Source organism: Mixophyes fleayi, chromosome 8, assembly GCF_038048845.1.
Source record: "Mixophyes fleayi isolate aMixFle1 chromosome 8, aMixFle1.hap1, whole genome shotgun sequence".
NCBI lineage: Eukaryota > Metazoa > Chordata > Amphibia > Anura > Limnodynastidae > Mixophyes > Mixophyes fleayi.
Window position 1 is genome coordinate 138650592 of NC_134409.1, and position 12166 is coordinate 138662757.

Genomic DNA, 12166 nt, shown 5'->3' on the forward strand with positions numbered 1-12166 from the left:
ACTGACAGAGCCTAAGGATGGAGCTGTTGGTATTTTATAGAACTAAACATTAATATACAAATAAAGACTATTGCATTTTGCAACTTTGACAATTCATGAACTTCACAAGTAGAAATGAGAGTGCTAATTTGGCACAATAATTCGATTTTCTGCAAAATGATTCACAAATATGTCCTTAACAATTCACACATTTCAGATAGAAATGTTAAGGGGATAAAATACAATTTAGACCTTGTTATTTCTTTATTTGTTTTTTCATGCAAAAAATTCAGCTCAATTTTTGCAAACTGATTCACCGACTGTAAAACACTGGAATTCATTGAAATTTTTCAAAGTATTCCGCTCATATCAACCCACAACAATGTTTCAGTGTTTTGGCATGATTTAACAAACTGGGACTTTTGGTTAAACCAATCTCAAACAAATTGTCTTTGTTTCCATCACCGTGGTGTATATTTGATAACTGCTGAGTTGTTAAAACCTATTTTAATTTCGAACTTGAAGCTTGGTTTCAAAAGTTTGTGTTCACAGCTAGTAAGTAAAATACATTAATTGTTTTTTTTTTTTAAATGTTACTGCTTTTGTCCATTCAAGTTTTTTTATTCCACCAGCGAACGTAACTGTGTGTTATACTTTGTCAAAGTTTGAGTTTTCCATTTGCAAGAAGAACCATTAAAGGCATTGTACAATATAGCCATTTAAGCTCAAAAGTGATAGAACGAGTTTGGACATGGCTGAATCTGTTTGCCTTGCTCGAATTTAGCTTTTTGAGACTATCTAAATAATGATACTAAACTGAGACTTTTTGAAACTTCAGAACCAATATGACGACCCAATTCGAGAACAGGGCAGTCAATAAATGGTAAAGCAAAATTGAATAATTTAGAGGCTTCACGAGTCCTGGTCACCTTGCATAAAAATTCCACATGATATATTTTTAAACAGAGTACAGCAAGGGGGCATTAATATGTCCCCTCCAAGTCTAGAATGATATTATCTTTGTTATAATAATTTAAACATTAGAAACAGTGGCAAATGTTTTGTTCTCTATAAATAATTGCAAAAAATAAAATAAAAAATGAGATAGGATACTCGACACTCGGGCCCGAGTACCTGATTCCAGAGTCTAGCGATCCTCAGGGCACAGCCTCAAAATGCTTCTGCTTGTTGCAATCCTCCTGGTATTAGGCCTCTATAATACGCAGGATTGTGCTAGTTTTATGTTAACTATAGAGTATAAAACTTTTCATTGTAGTGTCTTTTAAATACAGCACAAAGAACCAGACTTACTGAGAAATGTATGTTAATTACTATAATATATGTGGGGGATGGTTTTAAACTCAATCTGCTTAATGCTAATAAAATAGAATTAAATTGTAACCAATCCTTCAACAGTTTTGTTATCAGGTACTACAGAGACGTGTTAGCGGTGATGTTTGCCATAGAGGAGATTAATCAGAATGTCAACCTCTTGCCAAACCTGACTCTGGGGTTTGATATATTTGACTCTTGTGTGTCTGAAAGAAGAGCTATCCAGGCTACAATGATGCTGGTATGGGGTAAAGAAGATCCATTTTATGAGCCCGGTCGGGGATGGAAAGAGCCATTCTTGGCCGGGATTGTTGGAGACTCCATGTCAACTTTATCAATTCCTATCGCCAGGATACTCGGTCTGTGCAATTACCCGCAGGTACGGGAATAAATCTCATTACATAGATGGGTGTGAGGCAATAATGCCAAACAGCAGATGACTTGTATACCTAATTGGGTATTATTTAGAGATGCTCACTGACCCCCGTGAACTGGTTTTGGTTTTGGGTCTGGATTAGCTTCGTGTTTTGGTTTTGGTTTTGACAAAACTGCCCTCGTGTGTTTTGGTTTTGAATTTTTTAGAAAAAAATCCAAAAATATGCTAAAATCACATAATTTTGCTTTTCTTTTTGTTCCTACATTATATTTAACCTCAATAACACTAATTTCAAGTCATTTGCAGTCAATTTTGACCACCTCACAGATCACATTATTATTTCATACACTTTCGAACAAATACTGCAGCGACCTGGCTGGATGGTAAGCGACAGAGCAATGACACAAACACACGGCAGTTCCTAGCACATCTAGGACACATTGGCACACAGCAGTGGCAGAAAAGAAAACCGTTATGTTAGATCTTAAAAAGGAATCCAAAAATCGCGAGATCCGAGATCCGACGACGTAACAATGATGTTTTGTCTCGTTTTCAAAAAGCGCGAAAGTACCAAGCCGACTTGGATCTGCTAAGTTCGGGTGTGTCCAGCATCTCTAGTATTATTGTAGAAGTAGTTATTATATAAGATTTTCTGCTCCTGCCATGTTCTATGTCTTTAATTTAATAGGCCCTAGATAAATATTTTCTTCCATGTTGTACAAGTCTATTGTGTTTTTTTATGTAGGTAGTGAAGACAACTGACATTTAATTTAATCAACAATGATGAAAAACAAATTAGGGATGATTTGCAATGAGCTGGAGTCCCTCTGCTTCTACTCATGTGACTGCTTAAATGTTTTCCAAATACTTTTGTACAAATCTACAATGTGCATAATTGTGATTGACAACTGTGGGCAGTTTGATATTAAATGAAAAACATGTGAAATCTAATTCTACCTCCATAATGCAAGTTGTCCAAAGAAATTAGGGTTCGCTGCTCAATTCATGACCATATTATCATTGAACAGTAGAATTCATATTACCGTATTTCCCCATGTATAAGACGCACCTGTGAAAAAATTGAGGATAATGTTTATAGTCTTTTGCAGAGTTATTGGTGACTGCAAAAAACATTATCCTCAATTTTTTCACAGAGTAATTGTGCAGCGGGTACAGAGAGGAGAGACAGAGATCTAACCCTATTGTAAATTCTGCCTTACCCTGTCAGATGCTTCCTCTGTCCAGTAAAGTCTTCTTTCTTCTGTCCATTGTGATCCTGATGTTAGAAAGTCGCTGACCGTCCTCTTCACGATGACTGGATGTCCAATCAGGACTTTGACAAGGTCCTGATTGGACAAAACGCCAAATGCAGAACTTGGAAGTGTGCGTTCCAACTGTGGTTCATGCACCACATCCGGTCATCTCGAAGAGGACGGTCAGCGACTTTCTAACATCAGGATCAGAACGGACAGAAGAAAGAAGACTTTACCGGACAGAGGAAGCATCTGACAGGGTAAGCGCTACTACCACTGTATAAGACGCACCCAGTTTTTAGATCCAAAATTTTTGGGAAAAAGGTGCGCCTTATACATGGGGAAATACGGTATGTGTACATTTCTCAATTACATTGCAAATTTTATCTATCACATAAACTATATCTTATTGACATCATAACATTAAATTGTAACTTCATTAAATCAAATTTTTATGCTGTGATGTACAAATTGCTGGGACGCGTTGTGCTTCAGTGTGTTTTTGAGTATTCAACAGGAAGTTTTAGTACCCAGCATAATGATTTTCGATTGGTAATGTCATTGAATGGAATTGCCCATTAATCATGAGCTTCTATTATTTCCAAAGGTAAGAAACACTTAATGCTATTTGTGCAGCCTCCTCTCATCAGGTCTCTATTTACACCCCAATGACCAATGATGAACCTCACCCTGATGTAATAGGCTAACTTATTTGGCAATCTGAGTAGCCAAATAAGAGATCCATTGGATACAAGTATGAGTTAGCCAAACACACTAAGACAGTGATTCCCAAACTTTTTCAGTTTGCGGCACCCTTATGGTCTCCATACTTTTTCAAGGCACCCCCGATCCCAAAAAATTACTGAGAAGTCCAATTTTATAAGTAGTTGGATCAAGATAACGTAATAAGTATTTAGGTCAGGACAGAAATACTCATTAAGTTGTTTGCAAAAATAATACACGTAAAAACAATACAGATTTTAAAATTCTATTTCTCTCAAAGAACAATTTACAGCTATCATTAAGAGGAATAAGATCAAACAAAATGAAAACAACTATATGTTAAAAATCACTGTGCCCCTTCATGTACTCACACTGCCCCTTCATGTACTCACACTGTGCCCCTTCATGTACTCACACTGCCCCTTCATGTACTCACACTGTGCCCCTTCATGTACTCACACTGTGCCCCTTCATGTACTCACACTGTGCCCCTTCATGTACTCACACTGCCCCTTCATGTACTCACACTGTGCCCCTTCATGTACTCACACTGTGCCCCTTCATGTACTCACACTGTGCCCCTTCATGTACTCACACTGCCCCTTCAACAATACATTGATATTTCCTCTCACCATTTCACCTCTGTTCCTTTACTCGCCTTACTTGGCCTTCTTTCTTCTTTTTCTTCTGCCTTCTTTCTTCCTCTCTCCTGCCGCTCCTGCCGCTCCTCACTGAATATGTAGGATGTGATGACGTCACGCCCAACATTCAGTGAGAAGAGAACAGGGAGGAGGATGCTGGGTCTTGGGCGTTGCTGGATTGGTAAGTATTTTTATTTATTTTTTTGCCCTGGCCACGGCACCCCTGTGACAGCGCCACAGCACCCCTGGGAGCCGCAGCGCACACTTTGGGAACCGCTGCACTAAGAAGTAGCAAAAAATGTTAGCAATATACAATGTATCTAACACAAAAAGGACAGGTAGGAATATAGGGCCTCATTCATCTATCTTCAGGACAAATGCAAATGACACTTCTGACTGCCTATAACTTGAAGGGTGGAATAGGGGGAGGGGGGGGGGCAGACACACGCACAAAACTACTAGAATGATAAGAAACAGAGGAGGACGTTTCTCACTTATGTCTATATGTTTCTCTTCTTGATTCTTAGATAAGTTTTGGTGCTTTTGATCCAGATTTGGGTGACAGGCATCAATTTCCCTCTTTCCTGCGCACCGTGCCGAATGAAAAAATACAGAATAAAGCCATTTCACAGCTCTTAAAACACCTTGGCTGGACATGGGTTGGTATCCTGACCAGAGATGATGACTTGGGGGCAATAGACGGGCAAAATCTGAAAGAAGAAATCAGCCAGAATCAGGGCTGCGTTGCCTTTCTGGAGAAAATCCATTTCCGTTACTCCCCCGATAGGATCAGGAGAATCCTGGACACTGTCGTGAATTCGACGGCAATTGCAGTTGTGCTGTATTGTGAGGAAATGCACGTGATGCCGCTACTGGACATGATGTCCAAGCAGCAGAAGAAGACTAAAATATGGATCTACACTCTTTGTTTCACATACATTCCAGGGATGTTCTCGGAGAGCACCTCCAAGCTGTTGAACGGTTCCATCGGTCTAGTTCTACACAGTGAGCCCATGCCAGAGTTAGGTCATTATCTCCAAAGTCTTCACCCATCTAAATACTCGAATGACATCTTTGTCCAGCAGTTCTGGGAGCTAGCCTTCGATTGCAACTGGCTCTCCAGTAATGGCAATGTGACTGACACAAAGAAGAAGGTAGCGTGCACAGGCTATGAGAACCTGGACCACAAAGTGGATTCTCTTTTTGAATTAGGAGATTTGAGCTACACTTTTCAGGCATATATTGCAGTGTACGCTTTTGCATATGCCCTACATAACCTTCTATATTGTACAAATCAAACACGACCCTCTGGGATTTGTGAGAAAGAAAATCTACTGTCATGGCAGGTATACTTATATTATATTGCAACATGTATCGTGCTTGTGACAAAGGGAAGAGGTTTTGGTATATAACTTGCTGTTCAGAAAGATATCACTTGAATTGTTCTTTGACATTGATGTATATGACACCTTCTTTGATCCATTGCAGTTGTTTAATAAAATATTCTAAACAATATTCTAAAAAAACACAAAGATGCAAATGGTTTTATTACAGCCTGTTCATTACAATGCTGTTAATTTATCTGATCTCTGACTCTTCACTGATGAAGCTTTGCCTCTGCTAGGAGTTTGTATTAGTTAGAGGTAAATTGTTTTATGCTTTAAATCCGCCTTGTTCAGAGCCTGATTAAGACTCCGTGGGGCCCTAGGCAAGAAATTGGTTTCGGCCGCATTTCTCCCCTCCGTTTGTAAAAATAAAAACACAAACATAAAACAACGGTTAGCGTAATCCGGGCCACTCAGTGCTCACTGGGCCATAGGCAGGAGCCTAGTTTGCCTAATGGACGATCCAGATCTGGCCTTGTGTCTATATAAAATACAGTTCTGGTAGAATTAGATGTATTGCATATATGCAACTATTTCTGACAACATTAGAAACTGTAGTTGCATTTTCAAGTGTCTTGTGGCAAAATAGTGTAGTTGGGCTGACAAATACTAATTTACAACACAGGAACCAATCTGTTTAATTTGGATCCTTATGCAAAACACAAGTTACGACAACACTGAGATTTCTGAATTTAAAGCGGCAATGGTAGGACCCGGCAACTGGACAATTTAATCCAAGGGTTAGGGTTAGGTGCCGGGTTCTGCCATTGCAGAAATCTCAAGGTCGCTCTGTTTTCTGACATAAAAGTGAAGTACCGGCATGCAGTATGTACACAATTTGTACCAGTCTGGATGTCAGTGTGCTCGGAAATGTCCTCTGTCTGTTCTAATGTAAGTCTGGATTTAAACCATGTTGCTGTTATAGTAATAGCAATTTTCTTTAACTATATACTTGTTGTTGGTTATATAGTAGTCAGAATAACGAGTACGAGCGATACATTGTTAGTCTCTATCACTATCAGAGAGTAACCATCAGTTCCAGCAACAGAACACATCTGGAATAGGCTGTACACATGATTCAATTGGCAAAGTTATATATTATTAAGTTGACGCTTTGATGCCAATGGACACAGCAGTCAGAATGACGTCTTTTAAACCAAGAAATCAATTTAATAACTCATATTGGTTTTGTTAATAAAACTGTAGCTTATGATCTGCTGGTAATTTACTCAAAACAACAGATTTTGTCAAATTTTATTAGAATCATCAATTCCAGATAGTTTTATGTTTGTGGTTACTGTAGAGGTTGCCCTCAAATAACCAAACTGAATATATCCCAAAAATGTAGGGGCTATGGGGTAAATGTTTTGTAAACACTATGAAGAAACAAGCAATTAAAATGCTATAATCAATATAAAAAATTAAATGCTATAATCAATTTTATAGCTACGCTTTTGCAAATAACCCAACAGCTCACCCCAGCCCCTGCTCTCATGTATGGAGCCAAAATCAATGACATAAGCTATAGGTAAAATATTAACATTATCTCAATGTGCTCTTCAACCTGAGACTTCTGTACTGTTTGTCATGTCTGGATTCTGCCACTCATGTGGTTCCCAAATTTGCAGAATAGTGTTGGAAGTCGCTTTAAGCAAACAAAAGAATTTTGTTGGTCATGAAGATCTCTCTATATATTGGGAATTTGTGAGATAATTTTCATACATAGGTGATGCTCATATATATCCATTATTTAAAGCCCTGGATGTACACAGGAGGGATAAAGTCATTAGCAAACTGTGTGGGGGGAGAGTGGTCCAGTTTTAACTGTGCTCAATGCCCTATTACTGTCTAATTTGGGTATCAGTTCTGTGTGAGCAGATTTGACTTTATTTAATTATGTTGTAACCATTGTTGATGAAAAACACTTGATCAGTGAACAGTATATGTTATTTACTTATAGCTTCCTCTAGCCCTGTTTTCTTAGTTCAAAAGTTTATCTCTTTCTCATATATTTGTTTTATTCTGGTTTTGTTACACTCTGAATGTTTACATTGCAGCCTTTACATTGTCCCGTCAGTTTATTACAAGAACTATTTCCCCCTCCTGTATTTGTGTACAACATTTATACATTTCTTTGTGCTTGAACAAATATTGTTAAACCTGCATTTCCCGTATCAGTGTCATCATTTCATCATTTGTTTTGAAATCATTTACTTTAAAGTTTCGACATCCATCTTTTTCTTCCTCTTCTGTCCACAATATTACAGGTTTACCAGCACCTGAGAGATGTTCACTTCACGACCCAGTCAGGCGATGAAATGTTTTTTAACAACGTGGGTGAAGTTCCGGGTATGTTCGATATAATGAACCTTCAAATTCACCCTGACAATGAGTACACATTGGTGAAAGTGGGCCGGTACGATTCCAGGGCTGCACCCGGGGAACAGGTCACCCTGGATATCAGTTCGGTCATCTGGAATCAGGAATATAACGAGGTAATTAAAGTATTCCTGTCCAATCTTGCACAGAGATATGGTTTATATGATTGAAAGCAGAGGAGGTCATTTACAAAGTGCAGCTGAAGCTCACTGCGAAACGCGTCGGTAATGCGTTTGGAAGGTCTGCACAGCACACACCAAGGTGCACACTTACTCTCTGTTCTCAGGAGACATATAACTAGAAGCAAACAGTGCCAAATTGTAAACTTTCCAAAAGTATAACCTCTGGACCCTTTAGAAAACCCATTTTTCATTTCCACTTACAATACTGCTGGGTTTAGTCTTATTTATGGTTTATATTAATCCCGAGAGTGAGTAGTGTCTGTCATTATTATAAGCAGCAATTTAGTTTGTTTTGAAATTTTAATCACATTGCTTGGCGTGCTGCTGTAAATGCAATTCTCTGCCGAAGAGCAGCACTTCTTACAATCCGTCTATGTCTTATGAAACAGGTGAATGATCTGAGTTTCTATTTTTGTGGTTGTTTAAAGCCATTTTTTTTTTAGGTCCCACATTCAGTCTGCAGTGAAAGTTGTTATCCTGGATCCAGAAAGGTCTCCATAAAAGATCTCCCAATTTGCTGCTTTCAGTGTCTTCCTTGTTCGCTTGGGGAAATCTCGAATGAAACAGGTAGAGTTACTGAGCATTGTAACTGCTAATAATTGCATAATTGCTATTGGGCACGCCCGGTCAATACAGTGTGTGGGGTCAATTGTACACCAGTAGACAACAGTGATGGCACAAAAGCAGAGCTTTGAACATTAAAATGTGATATTTGACGCAAAGGGGGCAACTGCTTTAGAAGAGACAACGGTACAGAGAAATTTGAATCTTAATTCAGCAATTTTGCTTTTCAACTCATATATATTTACGTCTAACAAACTGAATTCCTATACACAGTCACACACAAGCACACTGTCATTCTCACACACACACACGCACGCACACACTCAGGAACTAACACAAACACATACAAACTGACACAATGACACATGAACACACACACTAATACACAAACTGACACAATGACACATAAACACAGACTAATACACAAAATGACACAATGACACATAAACACACACACTAATACACATTCTGACACAATCACTGACACACAGTCACATGCACACGTACTGACACTATGAAATGTCCTTTTTATACAGTCAATTATTTCATGCATTCATTTAATATTCTGGCAAGTTTACAGCAATCTAAGAACAGAAGCAAATCTGCTATAAGTAGAGATGTGCAAATGTTCTAATATATAGCGTGAAGATGTTATATATTTATATTCTAGAAAATGATTTCCACTTTGGTGCGACATCATTGTGTTTCCTCTTGATTGTCTTCAGACGCCGCAGTGTGTGCGAAGTGCCCAGAAGAGAAATGGCCGAATAGAGATCAAGACAGTTGTCTCCTGAAGACCATTGAGTTCTTGTCCTACGAGGAGATTATGGGCGTCTCCCTGGCTGCAGTCTCTGTCACGTTCTCCGTTACAACAATATCCGTTCTGTGTATCTTCCAAAAATACTCGGAAACCCCAGTGGTCAAAGCCAACAACCGAAGCATCAGTTACGCTATCCTCGCCGGCCTGATTGTGTGCTTCCTCTCCCCCCTCATTTTCATTGGCTACCCCCTACCATTTATATGTTTTCTCCGACAGGTGGTCTTTGGCGTCACCTTTTCCGTGGTGGTGTCGGGAATGTTGGCCAAAACTATTACCGTCATTCTTATCTTCCAATCCACCAAACCCAGCTCAGTCGGAAAGCGTTTTGATTCCAGGTTATCAAACGTTGTAATATATGTCTGCCCCCTTTTCCAGGTTACCATCTGCACGGTTTGGTTGGGGACTTCTCCCCCTTACCCAGAATTAAACATGACTTCTAAATCTGATACAATCATTGCGCAATGTAGCGAAGGATCCAACATATTTTTCTACTGCATGTTGGGCTACATGGGGTTTTTAGCAATGATAAGTTTCATTGTGGCATTTTTCTCCAGGAAACTCCCAGATAGCTTCAACGAGGGGCAATATATTACCTTCAGTATGTTCCTGTTTCTTAGTGTTTGGCTCTGTTTCATTCCTGCATACCTGAGCGCAGAGGGCAAGAACTTGGTCATCGTTGAGGTCTTCGCAATAATGGCTTCCAGCGCAGGTTTACTGAGCTGTCTTTTTTTCCCTAAATGTTATATCATCTTATTTAGGCCTGAAATAAACACAAAGCAATATGTAAGAGGGCAAAAATAATCTATTTCTTGTTGATTAGCCCTGACATGGTTTCCGGATAGTGTATCTTCTAGCAGTAGTTTCTAACGGTTATGAAGCAAGGTTACTCCTTTGTTGATGGTGTTGAGAAACTCTGCAATCCATGCGGCCAATATCCAAGTCTCGGCTGCCCTCTTATGTAACCGCTGGCCTCTAAATATACTGCAGAGAGATGGGCAGAGTATTTCCTGCAGCCGCGACCCCTTCATTATCTACTTCTAATAAAATTGCATTTTTTTAAAAAAAAATATTTTAATAAAAGTTCATAAAATTCAGCACTCCCTGTTCTTGTTTTATATTAAAAATGAACATGATCAAATTGTCTTGAACACTAAGGAGCCTGTTTAACTTATTCAAATTTAGTTTAGTTCTAGAATTATTTGTACATTTTGGAGCATCAGAACCGGTACAACGAACCACTTTGAAATTATCACTAGTGAATATACCGTCAGGAGCATGCTCAGTTTGCTCCTGAGAAACGTACTGGGAGGTCATCAAACTGCCAGCGTTTAGTACATTGGCTCTGACTGATCACATGACATTTGTATCATAGGTAGTTCTCTTTCTATGGCATTTATGAGAGAGAGGGAGATTATTTTTTTCTAAGAATGTGTATAATTGTACATTACATTATATTTTTTGGAAACTGCATGTTAGTACACTGTAAGATACATAACGGTATTCCTAAGTTTAACATATCACATTGAGCAACAGCTTTTGAGTACACATTTTTATTATGCTAATTATTAGAGAGAAGCATTCAATACTTTGAGATTTTGAATAATCTTTCAGAAGCCAAATAGGAAATGAATATAGCCTCTGGCCGGGTACAACTTGTTCTTCATTGAAAATATAGGGATGATCCAAAGGTTCCGGGCTCAGTTGCAGAGGTTTGTTGAACAGCAGAGAGTTGATGGTTCGTAAGTTTTCATTATTAAACAGTTTGCTTCAGTTATACATCCACAGGTCATTGAATCTAATATTAATATCAGTAATGGAAAAAGAATAATATACACCATTAAGGAAATGAATAGTTGACTTTTTTAGGCTTTGATGAACACTTTAATTAAAAAACAATTTCTGCTAACAGTCATGCCCTCTAAATGGAAAAAAAGTATTGAGAAACATTCAACTCACACAATAAGCCTTAGATTAACCACCTCCTAACATGTCAATATGAAAAATCAAGGCAAAATTAATTAAACTCCTGGGGGTAAATGTATCAAGTGGCGATTTTATTTTCAATTCGCTGCTATTTGGCGAGTTTGCAGTGAAAATTTAAAGCAGCAATGGCGTTAAAGGCATTCTTGTTCATTTAAATCCGCTTTAAATTTTCACTGCGAACTCGCCAAATAGCAGCGAGTTGAAAAAAATGGGCACTTTACCCCCTGATCTACAAAGTCTGGAGACTAAAGGAGGTTTAACATATGAAACACATGGGGATGTAATCTAATTACTGTAGATTATTGTGTATTTAAGAATCATGTGGTATATCAGTAAATCATCATCATCAACAACAATCAATTCTACAAAACTTTGTAACTGGATTTAATGGGGGACCTTGCTATACAACGGTTAACGGTCCAAGAACTGCACATAGCTACTGCCTTGTTGCAGAACCCCAGTTTCATGCCTTGTCTGATGTGTTTTACCTCCCATATGCTGTCTGAACTGGGTGTGACATTTCCTAATAAGTAACTACAGACTTTTAAG

General features: G+C 38.6%; 1 protein-coding gene across 1 annotated transcript; it reads left to right on the forward strand.

The window, feature by feature from the left end:
* The first annotated feature begins 1432 nt into the window (after nucleotides 1-1432).
* Nucleotides 1433-10435, forward strand: LOC142100284 (extracellular calcium-sensing receptor-like). Its single transcript, XM_075184212.1, has 5 exons — nucleotides 1433-1690; nucleotides 4832-5650; nucleotides 7957-8184; nucleotides 8694-8817; nucleotides 9540-10435. The coding sequence occupies exons 1-5, from the start codon at nucleotides 1433-1435 to the stop codon at nucleotides 10433-10435; spliced, it is 2325 nt and encodes a 774-aa protein (XP_075040313.1).
* The last annotated feature ends 1731 nt before the right edge of the window (nucleotides 10436-12166 follow it).

What these genes read in the sequence shown, in the direction of transcription:
- LOC142100284 (XM_075184212.1), top strand. Translation starts at nt 1,433, where the DNA reads ATGTTTGCCATAGAGGAGATTAATCAGAATGTCAACCTCTTGCCAAAC. An exon ending in GTCTGTGCAATTACCCGCAG is followed by an intron (nt 1,691 to 4,831) that starts GTACGGGAATAA and finishes CTTGATTCTTAG; the next exon opens with ATAAGTTTTGGTGCTTTTGA. An exon ending in AAAATCTACTGTCATGGCAG is followed by an intron (nt 5,651 to 7,956) that starts GTATACTTATAT and finishes ACAATATTACAG; the next exon opens with GTTTACCAGCACCTGAGAGA.